Below are 15,334 nucleotides of genomic sequence, written 5' to 3'. Positions count from 1 at the left end.
TAACCATACGCTGCCGACACAACACTGCATTTCTTCAATTCCGCTCCTTTTTTGCTTACTCTATCTGCATCTCGTCTCGACACAACTTCCTCAGTAAACTCAGACTTGGACAGTTTATCATAGTGGTTTATACGAAATCTGGTTTTGCTTAAAGCCTCCAAGACAGTTTCTGCTCATCCCTCTGCTTAGAATACTCCACAGCTTTCCTCTCTCCTTCGACGATTCTGTAATTCCACTTCTTGACTCATTCAACATAGTTAATATTACTGTAACATCAACGGTGTCTTGGAAATCTTACATCACGGATGTAGCAAAGTCTGCATATAAGAACTTGGGTGTCCTTTCCATGTGTCAACTTTCTACCCTTCCTAATAGGTTTTCCATTCATACAAAGGACTGATCCATCCTTGTAGGAGTAGAGTTCTCACATCTCTGGTGGCTCTAGCTCTGCATCCTTACCTGACAGAGTTGAATCGAACAAAAGCGGTCGAACTAATAAACTCTCCTAGAATAATTTCAAATCTTAAGCCGCTTGCCCTACGTAGCAATGTTGATTCACTTTCCTCCTTTAGGTGTTGCTTTGGTTTTTGCTTCTTTGAGCTGGCTGTTTGTGTGTCTCTATCACTAGCTAGACCGCGCAATATCGCGTAAAGCTGTTACGTCAGGTTATTACTTTGTGACCGCTGGCAATTCAAGGATGCGCTGGACTGATAAATATCTTTTCCTACTCCTCGAAGCTGTGGAACTCTCTACCGTCTCATGTCTTTCTCATAACCTGGCACATTTTCACCTACTCCAAAATTTGTAATTACTTTTCTTTACAAAAAAAAAATCTCCCTATCATAAACTTGCTTTTTTGATACTTCAATTAAGGCCCGGGCATGATGCGGACATTTGTCTGTGACTGGAACCTTCAACATGAAAAAAAGGAAAAATCATATGATGGGTTGAAACAGTGTAAGATTACACCTAAAGGCTAGTACAGCCAACCAACTGATAAAGCATGAACAACGAGAGAATAAGACGATTGGTTGAGGTTAGGGAGAGGGCGAAATGTGGTGAGAGATAGACTTCGTAGATAGCAACAAACTAAAGTAGGAGAGTTGCCAGGAGACAGCCTGCATCAAAAGAATGCCAGCCGAAACGAGACAATCACCAGTATGTAGCAGACAAACGCCAGGCCATTATAAACCACCTAACTGAAGTGCACAGTGAAGCATCATTTCGATGAGGGAACACGATAGGTGTGAATACAGACTAACCTTCCTCTTTAGACCAGGTTAGCTGCATGTAAAGCCGAAATACTCAGCATGCCAACTCTTACATAATTATTTTAGAAAGGATCAGAAAGGGACGTCTCTTGGGAAAGGGAGGATTGAGGTCAACTTGCTTTGGTTAAACAAGAACGGAAAGCGGTGGTGGGAAAAACGAGGTAGCATTTGAAATTCCCAACAATCAGATGACAGGAGGGAGAATGTGAGGCAAATCAACTGAAGAATTTCTCTAAGGCTGGGTGCCACGGTTTTATGATATATTTGGAATTTCTAGAAGCGATTTTTTTGTAACTATGTAAATGTGAACCTTTAGCGAGTGTTTATTGAGTTATTAGAGTGATATAACTGAAGCACGGGCACGGAAACACGTTATACAATAACATAAATGTTTTATTGATTAAGGTACATAAAGTTAGCCCAGAGGCAATGAGCTACCGGAGGAGAAGGATTGTAGTGGGAAGAGAGAGGCCATTTGTGGCATGTGAAAAAAAGGCGATTCACTTGCCACTGGAGCCTCAAAGCTGGTGACGGTAGGCGTCAGAGATAAGGCACCACAATGATACCTGACAGGAAGATGAAACGTCAGGAGTCACGTTGGAACTTCTATCAATGGAGGGAGGGGCGCATAAAGTGTGGTTTGAGTCTGGTGTCACATAACCAAGATTTCAGGTACTGGAGTGATACGCTTGTTACCTAGAGCGAGTGAGTCCACTGCCTGACTGCCTTCCTGCGGTGATACCCGCGTATATAAGAGGCAGGAAAGTCAGGTCTTCGAAGTTGAAAGCCCTGATCTTTCTCCATGCTGGTGGACTGAGAGCGGCTTTTCTTACGGAAGAAGTCAGGTATTCTATAATTACAACGGCATCTTTCGATCTGCCACCACCTAACATTAGTATGGAGGTCACGGGGTAATATCTCAGTTGCTGCCGTAGGTTGGGTCACCCGACTCATTTCTCTGGGGATTATTAGGTCAAGTGAAGTCATCCACTGTGACATGCCACCAAGTCAGGCGTCGTCAGTAAGGTTTTAGTCACATTCAAATCTCTGTCCGAACTGCATATGGTCGGTTATGCACATAATGACTTTCACGATGATAACGTCTTCGTTCAAATTGATTGCAACATTAGGTAAGCGTTCGTCTACCTGACCTCTGGAGAGCAAAGAGGATACATCCAGGCTGTACCGAGATGATCGCCGATAGGTTCTGTGCGTAACATTGCCTTCAGCAGTAAACGTTTGTGTGATGACGGCTACTACAATGATGACTCGTCCCATGAGTGAAATGTGCTTCAAAGACGCTTTGATAAAGTAGAGAATGATCACAAAACCGTAGAGTCAACTCTTGATATCAATTAAAAATGTACAACGCCCTCCCCGCTAACATAGGGCCTACCACACAGGGTCCTGAGCTCGACACCAGTATGTCTCATTTCTCGAAGAAGCATTTTATACCGGTGCTTCGCGTGACGTCAGACCAGAGCCCAAGGGTTTCACCTGGTTGCATGAAGAGATATTTTCTCTGTCATTTTTCATTAGTAAGATTGTATATTGTTACATTTATCCTGTCGCTAAGGCTTTCAGGTTGATGTTTTCGCTCATATTGAGGGAACTGATTTATTGAATATCATCAGTTTCTGTCTCTCTTGGTGTCATCAGTCATTACCATCAAGATCATCATCATAATCATTTATTGACATCATCATTAGCATCATTATTGTAACTAAAGATGGGTGTATCTCCGTTATGCTCCAGTAGTTAGTGTTCTTATGTTTCGTTAACTCTCATGGACGTTCGCTCATTCGGTTATTCTTGTTATGCATGAAAAGACTGTAACCTGGATGAGACATCTCCCTCTCTCTCTCTCTCTCTCTCTCTCTCTCTCTCTCTCTCTCTCTCTCTCTCTCTCTCTCTCTCTCTCTCTCTCTCTCTCTCTCTCTCTCTGAGCTAGATACGTCGTTGTAGTATTGCAGGCCTGAATTTACACATCGCAGAGAACCTCTCAAGAACCAGTATCTACCATCATAAGCACTTGGGTGCACGACGGATCGAGCTGTAGTAATGATTTATTTTCTCTCCTGGGAAACTTCGTTCTGGACGCATCCCAAAGTACGAAAAGCATTATAGAGTATAATGAAGTCGTATGTGCTTCAGTACCACAGTAGGCGGAACGTTCCTTGAATGCTCCGGTTATGAGCCAAAGTCCCGGGGCAGACCACCGTAGAAATGTAGAAGCTGTTGTGACTGGCATGGGGAGTTGAGGAACATTGTCCTGTCACTTCGAGGCTAAGACAGCAGAGAACATATGATCCAGTGTAATAGCTTGGTATTAGATTTGTAACGTTATAGCTGAAAATGAAGTCATGAAGTGAAATAGAGCTTGAAAGGCAAAAGCAATAGTTTGTATTTGCTGTAATACTTCCAGTATCACATGTTTCAGCTAAGAGAAAGCATAGCATAATTTGGCTATAGTCGAGTGTTAGGTGACTTCTGTGGTCCTGCTTACTATACTTACGGACCAGACTGCCGGGAGGGAGGGAGGGGCGGGGATTAGTAACAATTAGGCTTCGGGTCGAAGCATGTAAGTATATCGGTTCTTATGTTCTTCTTGGCACAAGAGCGAGACCTGTAACACCAGAGGTGAAAATTTTAAATATGCTTTTCCTGCATATGATGGTGGTACTCTCATTTGCTTAGTAGAAAAGTCTTACTACTAGTCCTACGTAGGACGGGAACTGTGCACCGAGATGATCGTCGATAGGTATTGTGCTTAACGTTGCCTTCAGCGGTAAACGTTTGTGCAAGAAATATTTGTGAGATCAATGTTCAGTGTGGTGGTGGTTGGGTCTGCAGCTATGTTGTGTGGGTTAGACTGGGATGTTTTGCTTGAGTCAATTGTGGATCAGTCTTTCAAAGAGATTGAATACTGAGGATAGAAGTGATATGAGGCGATAGGAGAAGGGAGAGTTGGATGGTTTGAAGGACTCTAGAACGAGTAATATATTGGCAATCTTCCAGATGTTAAGGATCATTTGTGTAGCAAGTTGTTAAAGATATCCGTAAGTTCATGGATTGCAATCGGGCCAAAGCGTTTATGTGAAAGTCTGGTACGTTGTCAAAGCCTATAGCAAGAAAGGTAATTTCATTTGCATGTTTGTATGTGTGGGCGTGAAAGATGATGGGCATTTGACTCTTGATTGACATGATTTAGGTTTTTCTTATTTTCTCTGTTTAGGTGCGAGGTTGGTTTGTGGCTGAATGCTTAGTAGCGCCTCGTGAGTATGTTTGTGTGTTCTTTGGGAAAAGGCATTTCAGGGGAATTGGTCAGGAATGGTTCAGGAGTGGTGGCTGGGTTGATGCGATAAGTGTAGATTTTCTTTAATAGGCGCCACACTTGGTTGCTGTGGGTCTTGTGGTTCAGTGTGTTTTTTACGGAGTACCAGTTTTCAGTTTGTCTTTGGCGATTAAGTTAGTGATGACAATATCTAGAATTTGGACTTCTTCTCTGATCTCTGTTGTTGGTGAGTAGTTTCGTCTGAACTGGTTTCCTGGTTTTATGAGATGTATAAGTTGTGGGGAAGAATTTGGGTTTTATTGCTTTTTATGCCCTAGTGAGATGTGTTTTATGCTGGAATGATTGGAAATGTTGAAGTGTGAGAATGTAGAAAAGGACATCACCTCTACTGAAGTTTTAGTGCTTTATTTTCATGTACTGTCTGAGGGCTGGCCAATTTGTTTTCATGTAGTCTATGTAAATCCTTTTAAGAGCTATGTGGATTAGATAAGCCAGATGGAGTGCTATAAAGATAAACAAGCGATCAGACAACCGTTCGTATTGTGTGCTCCAATTACTCCGTTGTGTGTAGGGCTAGTGAACAGGTGATATCTGGCCAGGTCGGGTGTTAGAAGTGGTAGGCTGGGAGTCTGGTTGAAGATATTAATATTCTGCAGTTAGTTTATGACTGTTTCACTTTGTAAATCCTGCTGGTCAGGTTTGGCAGTTGGGGGAGTATATATGTTGGGGCAAGTACAAGGGGTTGGTATGAAGGAGTTGATTATGTTTTGGTTAGTACTGAGGAGTTGTTCTGTTGTGTTGTCGTTTTCTGTGAGCTCATTTGAAGTGTCAGGGATGTTGGAGAACGATATGGTTTGGTGTACAAGTGTTGTGAGTCCTCCTCGGTGTCTTTGTTGTCTGTCTTGTGACACGGTTGTGTAGTTGTAGAAAGGTGGGAGGGAAGACTTGGATGTGAAGTTGGTTTCTTGGATAACGGCTTTGGGATGTTGTGATCCCTGTGTTGATTAAATATTTCCCTGTCTTTGTTTCAGATACCAAAGAGATGAGGTATGATAGGTCTAGTTTGTCGCTAGGGTTCTGTAGATTAATTGAGAGTTTGTGAAGAGTTAGACTGTGTTTTGTGTTGTTTGTTGGGTGTTAGGGCAGGAGGTAAAGGGACTTTGGGAGTTACTTTCGGAGCAGTTGCTTTATTTCCATCATCTGACAGAACAGTGCCTTTGATGATGTGGGCAGGGATACACCGATGGACCATGGTTATGATTAATGTCACCGGCTTCCATTCATAGTTTAAAGACGATGACCGGGCCAAAATCTACCAGAAGTGAAGAAATGTAAGCATGAGGTAACAAGGTGACACAACCTTAACGCATCTCCACATTTATTTCAAATCACTTACTCATGTTACAGTATTTCTGTTGTAAAAGATCTTATCAGCAATTAAGACTCTTCCATGTCCACCATAGGGTCAAAACTTTCCAAAGTGTTCTCCTATTTACTTTATCATATGCACTTTCTGTATCCATAATAAAGTTGCATACATTGATTTTCTAAAGCATCCTCCACTTTTTGTCAGAGTAAAAGAAAAATGGAAAAAAAGTCTTCCCTACCTTAACCCATCATAATCTTCACAAAAGTTTTATTAATCTTTTTAACACGATCTGTCTCTGTCTCCCCATATACCTTGCCAGTTATGCTTATGATGCTTATTCTGCCATTATTTCTACACTCATTAGTATTCCACTTTCTTCTATAAGTGGAACGATTGTTGCTTTCGTCTACTCATCAGACACCTGACAACAATACCACGTTTTCATAAGCACGTGTTACACATCTATTCCACAAGTGTTTCATCTCCACTCTTCACCACTTTGCCTCACCACTCCAGCTTTTCCTTTCTTCAAGAACTTCAGTTCTCATCTTACTTCCTCCTTTATAATGTTTTCAAGTCTCAGGGAAGTACATACCCTTCTCCTTACTTCTGTTCCTACTTTACCAAGAGATATTTCTATCATCATCATCATCTCCAAACACAGTCCTGAAATATTTCCCACATTTCTTGCAAACTTTATCCCTTGCTACTAGCTTTCTCCCAGACTAATCTACTGCTCTCTTATCCTTTATGTGTACCTCTCTTAGTTTATTCACCTCTTTTTAGAATAACTTTTTCCTGTTTTCAATTTGACTTATTTTTCTTCTTCACTTTCTTTTCACTGTTATGTATCATCCATCAAACTCTTCCATTCATGGCTTTATCCTCTGTACTCTCTGTCTTCCGTTCATCTCTCATCTGGCAGATTCAGCATTTTCTATACTCTATGTCTGTCTATCATCTTTCTTAAATCTTCATCCCACTGTGTTGTACCTGTCTTTCCACAGCTCATACACGCCTTACTACTATTAGATACTGATCTCGTTATTTTAAAATATAGATTACTTAATGGTAGTTCGTGCCGTAGACATCATTCAGAGTTAATAGATTCAATATTTTTTCATATGTTTACTTAAGAATATTATGGTTTATTTTCCTATATATTTGCAGTATTCTATCAGGTTTAACACATGACTATCCTTTCTCGTCTAGATGAGAGAATGGAGGTTGATTTGTGACATTTTATATTCCACTGTGTTGACTTGTAGTGTCTGGTTTGTGTTTCCTGATGTTGATTCGTGTTAATCCGTGTTGATCTTTGTGGTTCCCTGTTGATTTTTTGTTAACTTTTATCAGATTATGCTGCTTTAAGTTGATTTATAATCATTTGTGTTAGTTTGTACTGTTGTGTGCAAATTTAAACTGAAACGTTGGTTCACGTTGTGTAGTATCTATTTGCGTTTCATTTGATTATTGTTGTCTACATTGTATTTTTCAGTGTGATATAAAATTGTGTTGTGTAGATATATGTTACCGTGTAGTGATTCATTATATTCATTGCAGATACTTCTCATCGTGTGTTGTTTTATTCGCTGATTTGTATTGTCCTGTGTTCATTTGAAATGTTCTTTGTTGATGTGTGTGTGTATTGTGCTGGTATGTGCTATCCTGTGTTGCTATATGTTACCCTATGTTGATATGTGTTGTCATGTGGCGATATGAGTTGTCCTTTGTTGTTCCATGTTCATTTGTGATGTGTTTGTATGTGATACTGTCTTGCCAATCAGAAATGTTTTGGAATCGAAACGCAAATCGAATCATTCCTGAATATTCGAATCAGATTGAATCCCGAATTTAACCAACTGTGTAAATACAAATTATAGGGTATATAACTTATTGGTTTTATAAGATTTGGAAAAGACGGTGTCTGTGTCTTTGAATCCTTATTTGTTTTTGTAGTTACCGTGCGAGGCAATTTTACCGCAACTTTCATCCGTTTAAGAATTGAAAGTAGTTTAAAATAATGCTTATTTTGGGAGGAACGTAGTATGTAGTGTTATGTGTTGGTATGTGATGTCTTGTTTCCATATGTGATGCTCTGTTTTGATATATGATATCCTGTGTTCATATATGATATCCTGTGTTGTTATATGATATCCTGTGTCGATATATGATATCCTGTGTTGATACATGATATCCTGTGTTGATACATGATATCCTGAGTTGATACATGATATCCTGTGTTGATAAATGATATCCTGTGTTGATATTTGATTCTTTTTTTAATGTATGATGTCCTGCGATTATGGGTAGTGTCCTGTGTTGATTTGTGATTTCATATCTTCATATGTGATACCCTCTATAGATATATGATACCCTGTTGATGAGTGTTGTACCGTGTTGAGATGTGATGTTCTGTGTTGGTATGTGATGTCCTGTGTTGATATGTGAACTTCTGTCCTGGTATGTGACGTCCTGTATTGATATGTGAAGTACCTTCTGATATTCCTTTAACAACCCACCATATCGGGTACTGATATGTAATATGTAATGTCCTCTTTTAGTATGTAATATCTTGTATTGGTATATGAAGTTTTGTGGTGATATGTGTTGTCCTGTGTCTGTATGTGATGTTGTGTTGATATGTGTTGTCCTGTGCTGGTATGTGATGTCTTATGTTAATATATAATGTCCTGCGTTGTTTCTCAATTCTGTATCATCTTTTTTGCTCTCTTCTGGACCTTTTCTATTAGTTATTTGTGCTTCTTTAAGTGCGTTGATCAAACTGAGAAGCTGATTCTAGTTTTGGCATGTGATGTCGTGTGTGGTGTCTGATGTACTGTGTTCGTATGTCTATATTAGTATATGAGGTCTTCAGTTGAGTTTTCTTATCCTGTGTTGACCTGTACTGTGTTGCTTCATTTGAGTTATCCTTTGATAATTTGTGGTGTGATGACCTTACTAAGGCACACTGATCCCATTGTTAGTTGCCGATCACTAGTGAGCTGTGATGACCGATGCTAAAATTTACTGACCTGTACCAACCTCTAGTGATTTTGATATGGTAAAATCTCTTGACCTGTGACGACCTATGTTGAGTTATGATGACTTGTATTAGAACCATTTGTTTTCTCTTCACCATCGGAGATCTGAATTATGATGACCTGTGTTGAATCATTTTGATCTATGTTGACCTCTGTTGACTTGTGTTGATCTACAATGATCTGTGATCTGGCAAAATGCACTGATCCCGCTTAACTTGTATTGCATTGATCTGATAAAATCTTGACTTACCCACTGTAACCTATTTTGATCTGGAACCTGCAGGTATCGCCGGCCCACGAGGTCGAAAGGGCAAGAATGGCACACCTGGTATCCCTGGTACCCCGATCATCAATACATGGAAGGTCAATGGCACTGCCCCCAAGAAACTCCTGATACCACCTTCTATACCAGGTACTACCTCTTTCATACTAGCTTTCATACTAGGTACTGCTATGCTCAAACCATGCTCCGTACCAGGAACTGTTAGTGCTCATACCATGCTCCGTACCAGGTACTACCACTGCTCATACCATGCTCCATACCAGGTACTACCACTGCTCATACCATGCTCCATACCAGGTACTACCACTGCTCATACCATGCTCCGTACCAGGTACTACCACTGCTCATACCATGCTCCGTACCAGGTACTACCACTGCTCATACCATGCTCCATACCAGGTACTACCACTGCTCATACCATGCTCCGTACCAGGTACTACCACTGCTCATACCATGCTCCATACCAGGTACTACCACTGCTCATACCATGCTCCATACCAGGTATTGCTATTTTTCATATAATCTACGAAGCCAGGTACTGCCGTTCTTAATGCAACTACTGTTATTGTTCCTATAACCCACTATACTAGGTAATGATATTGCTCCTACAACCCACGATACTAGGTATTGCTATTCCTCCTACAACTACTGTTATTGCTCAGACAACTCACCATACCAGGTACTACTACTCCACATATTCCCCACCATACCAGGTGCTACTATACCTCACATGACAAATCTTGAGAGATAAAACTTCTCCATATACCACCCACTGTGCCAGTCGTTACTGCAGCTAACACCGCACGTCTCAGTGTTGGCACGTCTCAGTTGCTCGTGTCAGTCACCACAGCAGCTGCTACTGATGGCCCGCCCACATTATACACCACGTGCCATAACTGCTCACGTCACCACCCGCGCCAGTTGGTGCTGACTGACTTACATCATACCTCACACCGAGAATACCCATATCAGATACAATATTACCACGACTCATATCATCGGCTATTAAAGATTGTTTTGACAGTTCTAGCATGATTCTTACACCATTTTTTCTTTTTAGCAAGAGAGAGAGAGAGAGAAAGAGAGAGAGAGAGAGAGAGAGAGAGAGAGAGAGAGAGAGAGAGAGAGAGAGAGAGAGAGAGAGAGAGAGAGAGAGAGAGAGAGAGAGAGAGAGAGAGACTTAACTACCCATCTAATCCTCTCCCGCAGGGTCGACACGCACACGGCCGAGAAATCGCAAGCCCATCATCGTGCGGGAAGGGAGCAACCTGCGGCTGCGGTGCCAGGCTGCGGGGAAGCCGGTGCCGCAGATAGAGTGGAGTAGAGAGGACGGGGGAGCCATCCCCATCGGCCAGTGGAAGGGTAAGTGTCTGTGTCACAGTGACAGTACGGTTAGCAGGGACAGTATTACCAGGATGGTGTTGACACTTGGGGGAACTCCCGCCATGGCGGAAGACACTCTAGGAGGGTGTAGTACCAGCTACTTATATGGGAAGGATAGATAACAGGACACATGATGGTCTACAACAAGGTCATTTGTTGTGTAGGCCTAAAAGTAGTGACAGAAGCTGGATAACAAGCAAAGGGTACGTATCTCCCGACCAAACCCCTCCCTCCGGCTCATCTGTGTCTGCGATATCTCAATGAATAAATCTAGGCCTTTTGGTACTCCTCATAAACCATATTTTTGACAAAAGGGACTAATTGAATTGCCCTTTAATGAATTCGCTCTAATCTATCCTCATCTCTGACTGGATGTGGTGACCAGAACTGAACAGCATATTCCAAATTAGGTTTTAACAGTGCGTTATGAAGGGTGAGAATCATATCCCTTTTGTTGAACTTTTGTTCCTGGCTATAAAGCCTAATATCCTATAGGCTTTAATGTATGCAACTAGGCATTCTTTAGTACATTTAAGGTCATTACTGATGATCTCTCCAAGGTCCTTTTTCTTTTTTGAATTCTCGTACTGATTTGCCAAGCGTTTTCTATTTATTATTCATATTTTTAGCACTAAAATGCATTACCCTGTCCACTCTAACAGTTTGTCTGAATCCCTTTGAATTTTCAGACAGTCTTCTTGTGAACTGGCTATGATTCGTATTAACTCATTTGCTTACATCCTCTCTCTAAATGTCAAGTATAATGCATCGAAACCAGAGACCCCTTGGCTACAGCCGAGCACCACACATCAATCCATGGTTTCTCATGACCATTTCATATGCCCTGATTTATCCCACTGCCACACATCACTCCCTATTTACCACATCCCTCATGCTACATGCATCTCTTCCGCATACCATAACTGCTTCCCTAAATACATCCCATTCCTCTCCCCCCCCCCCTTTACATCATTTGCTCTTACCTTTTGCCATTGTACGCTCAATCTCTCTTGGCAATTCCTCACACAAGTCTCCTTTCCAAGCTCACTTATTCTCACCACTCTCTTCTCCCCGACATTCTCTCTTCTTTATTGAAAACCTCTATAAATCTTCACTTTCGCCTGCACAAGACAGTGATCAGACATCCCACCAGCTGCATCTCTCAGTATATTTATGTCCAAAAGTCTCTCTTTTAGACGCCTATCAATTAACAAGAAATATGATAATGCGCTTTGACCATCGCTTCTACTCATATACGTATATTAGTGTATATCTCTCTTTTTACGGCATATATTCCCAATGACAAGTCTTTTGTCAGCAAACAAATCCACGAGCTCTTCACCAATTCCTTTCATAATACTGAATACCCCATATGCATCAATTATACCCTCAAAGGCTACAATACTCACCTTCGAATTCAAATCATCCATCACTATAACCCGGTCTCGTGTAACAAAACTGCTCACACACTCACCCATCTGCACTCTAAACACTTCTCTCAAGATCCTTCTTTTCATTACCAGTTGCATAGGCACCAATAATGACCGGTCTTTCTCCATCCACTTTCAGTTTACCCATACCAATGTAGAATTTACTTCCAATTCACTCTATTCCTTGCACGCTTTTCACCCTCCTGTATGTTTAGGCCCCAATCGCTCAAAATCTTTTTCATTCCATCCTTCCACCTCCAGTTTGGACAGTCACTTCTCCTCGTTCCCTCCACCTCTGATACATATATCCTCTTTGTCAATTTGTCCTCACTCATTCTCTCCATGTGACCAAATCATTGCAATACACCCTCTTCTGCTCTCTCAACCTCACTCTTTTTATTATAACACATCTCTCTCAACCTCTCATTAATTTCGGTCAAACCATCTGACACCACATATTGTCCTAAAACATCTCATTTCCAACACATCCACCCTCCTCCGCAAAGCCCTATCTACAACCCACAACTCACAACAATATAACATTGCTGGAACCAATATTCCTTCAAACATACCCCTTTTTCCTCTCCGAGGTAACGTTCTCGCCTTCCACACATTCTTTAACGCTCCCAGAGCCTTCGCCCCATCCCCAACCTGTGACTCACTTCTGCTTTGATGGTTGCATCCGCTGCCAAATCCACTAACAGATATCTAAAACACTTCACTTCCTCCAGCTTTTCTCCATTCAAACTTACCTCCCAATTGAATTGTCCCTCAACCCCACTGCACCTAATAACCTTGCTCTTATTCATATTTATTCTCAACTTTCTTCTTTCACACACTTTACCAAACTCAGTTACCAGCTTCTGCAGTTTCTCACCCGAATCAGAACCAGCGGTGTATCATCAGCGAACTACAACTGACTCACTTCCCAAGCCCTCTCATCCACAACATACTGTATACCTGCCCCTCTCTCCAAAACTCTTGCATTCACCTCCCTAACAACGCCATCTATAAATAAGTTAAACAACCATGGAGACATAACGCACCCCTGCCATAAACCGACATTCACTGAGAACCAATCATTTTCCACTCTTTCTACTCATACACATGCCTTACATCCTCGATAAAAACTTTTCACTGCTTCTAACAATTTGCCTCCCAAACCATATACTCTTGATGCCTTCCAAAGAGCATTTCTATCAACTCTATCATATGCCTTCTCCAGATCCATAAATGCTACATACAAATCCATTAGTTTTTCTAAGTATGTCTCACATACATTCTTCGAAGCAAACATCCGATCCACACATCCTCTACACTTCTGAAACCACACTGATCCTCCCCGCTCAGATTGTACATGCCTTCACCCTTTCAAACAATACCCTCCCATATAATTTCCGAGGAATACTCAACCAACTTATACCTCTGTAATTTAATCACTCACCTTTATCCCCTATGCCTATATACAATGGCACTATGCATGTATTCCGCCAATCCTCAGGCACTTCACCATGAGCTATACATACACTGAATATCCTCACCAACTAGTCAACAACACAGTCACCCCCTTTTTTAATAAATTCCACTGCGGTACCATCCAAACCTGCCACCTTACCGTCTTTCATCTTCCGCAAAGCTCTCGCTACCTCTCCTCTGTTTACCAAATCATTCTCCCCGACACTCTGCTTCGCATACTGCCTCGACCAAAACACCCTATATCTGCCACTGTATCATCTAACACATTCATCAAGCCTTCAAAATACTCACTCCATCTCCTTCTCACATCACCACTACTCTTTATTACCTCCCCATTAACCCCCTTCACCGTTTTTCCCCTTTGTTCTCTTGTCTTACGCACTTTATTTACGTACTTCCAGAACATCTTTTTATTCCCCCTAAAATCTAATGATACTCTCTCACCCCAACTCTCATTTGCCCTCTTTTCCACCTCTTCCACCTTTCTCTTGACCTTCTGCCTCTCTCTTTTATGCATCTCCCAGTCATTTGCACTATTTCACTGCAAAACTCGTCCAAATGCCCCTCTCTTCTCTTTCACTAATAATCTTATTTCTTCATCCCAACACTCACAACCCTTTCTAATCTGCCCACCTCCCACACTTCTCATGTCACAAGCATCTTTTGCGCAAGTCACCACCGCTTCCCTAAATACATCCCATTCCTCCCCAATTCCCCTTAGGTCCTTTGCTCTCATCTTTTTCCATTCTTCACTCAGTCTCTCCTGGTACTTCCTCACACAAGTCTCCTTCTCAAGCTCGCTTACTCTCACCACTTTCTTCACCCCAACATTCTCTCTTCTTTTCTGAAAACCTCTACAAATCTTCACCTTAGCCTCCACTAGTAAATGATCACACATGCCTCCAGTTGCACCTCTCAGGACATTAACATCCAAAATTCTTTTTTTCACGCGCCTATCAATGAACACGTAATCCAATAATGCTCTCTGGCCATCTCTCCTAATTACATACTTATACTTATGTACATCTCTCATTTGAAACCAAGTATTCCCAATCATCATTCCTTTTTCAACACAAATGTATAAGCTCTTCACCATTTCCATTTACAACAGTACACGCCCCATGTACAACAGTTATTCCCTCAATTGCCACATTACTCAACTTTGCATTCAAATCACCCATCACTATAACCCGGTCTCGTGCATCAAAACTGCTAACACAGTCACTCAGTTGCTCTCAAAACACTTGCCTCTCATGATCTTACTTCTCATTCCCAGGAGCATAGGCACCAATACTCACCCATGTCTCTCCATCTACTTTCAGTTTTACCCATACCAATCTTGAGTTTACTTTCTTACACTCTATCACATACTCCCACCACGCCTGTTTCAGTAGTACTACTCTTTCCGTTGGTCGTGTCCTCTCACTAACCCCTGACTTTACTCCCAAAACCTTCCCAAACCACTCTACCCCTTTACCCTTGAGCTTCGTTTCACTCAGAGCCAAAACATCCAGGTTCCTTTCCTCAAATATTTATTTATTCTATTATACTTTGCAGCTGTCTCCCGCGTTGGCGAGGTAGCACAAGGAAGCAGACGAACGAAAGCCCGACCCACCTATATATACATATATATACATACACGTCCACATAAGCATATACATTTCAACGTTTACATATATATACATACACAGACATATAAATATATACACATGTCCACAATTCATACTTTCTGCCTTTATTGATTCCCATCGGCACCCGGCCACACATGAAATGACAACCTCCT

General features: G+C 41.5%; 1 protein-coding gene across 1 annotated transcript in view; it reads left to right on the top strand.

The window, feature by feature from the left end:
* LOC139753915 (uncharacterized) overlaps positions 1-15,334 on the top strand; it is a 330,432-nt gene that overhangs the window by 42,704 nt on the left and 272,394 nt on the right. The window contains exons 4-5 of the mRNA XM_071670874.1: positions 9,263-9,391; positions 10,472-10,624. Coding sequence (XP_071526975.1) covers positions 9,263-9,391; positions 10,472-10,624 — 282 coding nt within the window. The remainder of the gene's footprint in view (positions 1-9,262; positions 9,392-10,471; positions 10,625-15,334) is intronic.

Source organism: Panulirus ornatus, chromosome 16 (genome assembly GCF_036320965.1).
Source record: "Panulirus ornatus isolate Po-2019 chromosome 16, ASM3632096v1, whole genome shotgun sequence".
Taxonomy (NCBI): domain Eukaryota; kingdom Metazoa; phylum Arthropoda; class Malacostraca; order Decapoda; family Palinuridae; genus Panulirus; species Panulirus ornatus.
This window is presented reverse-complemented; position numbering and strand designations above follow the sequence as displayed.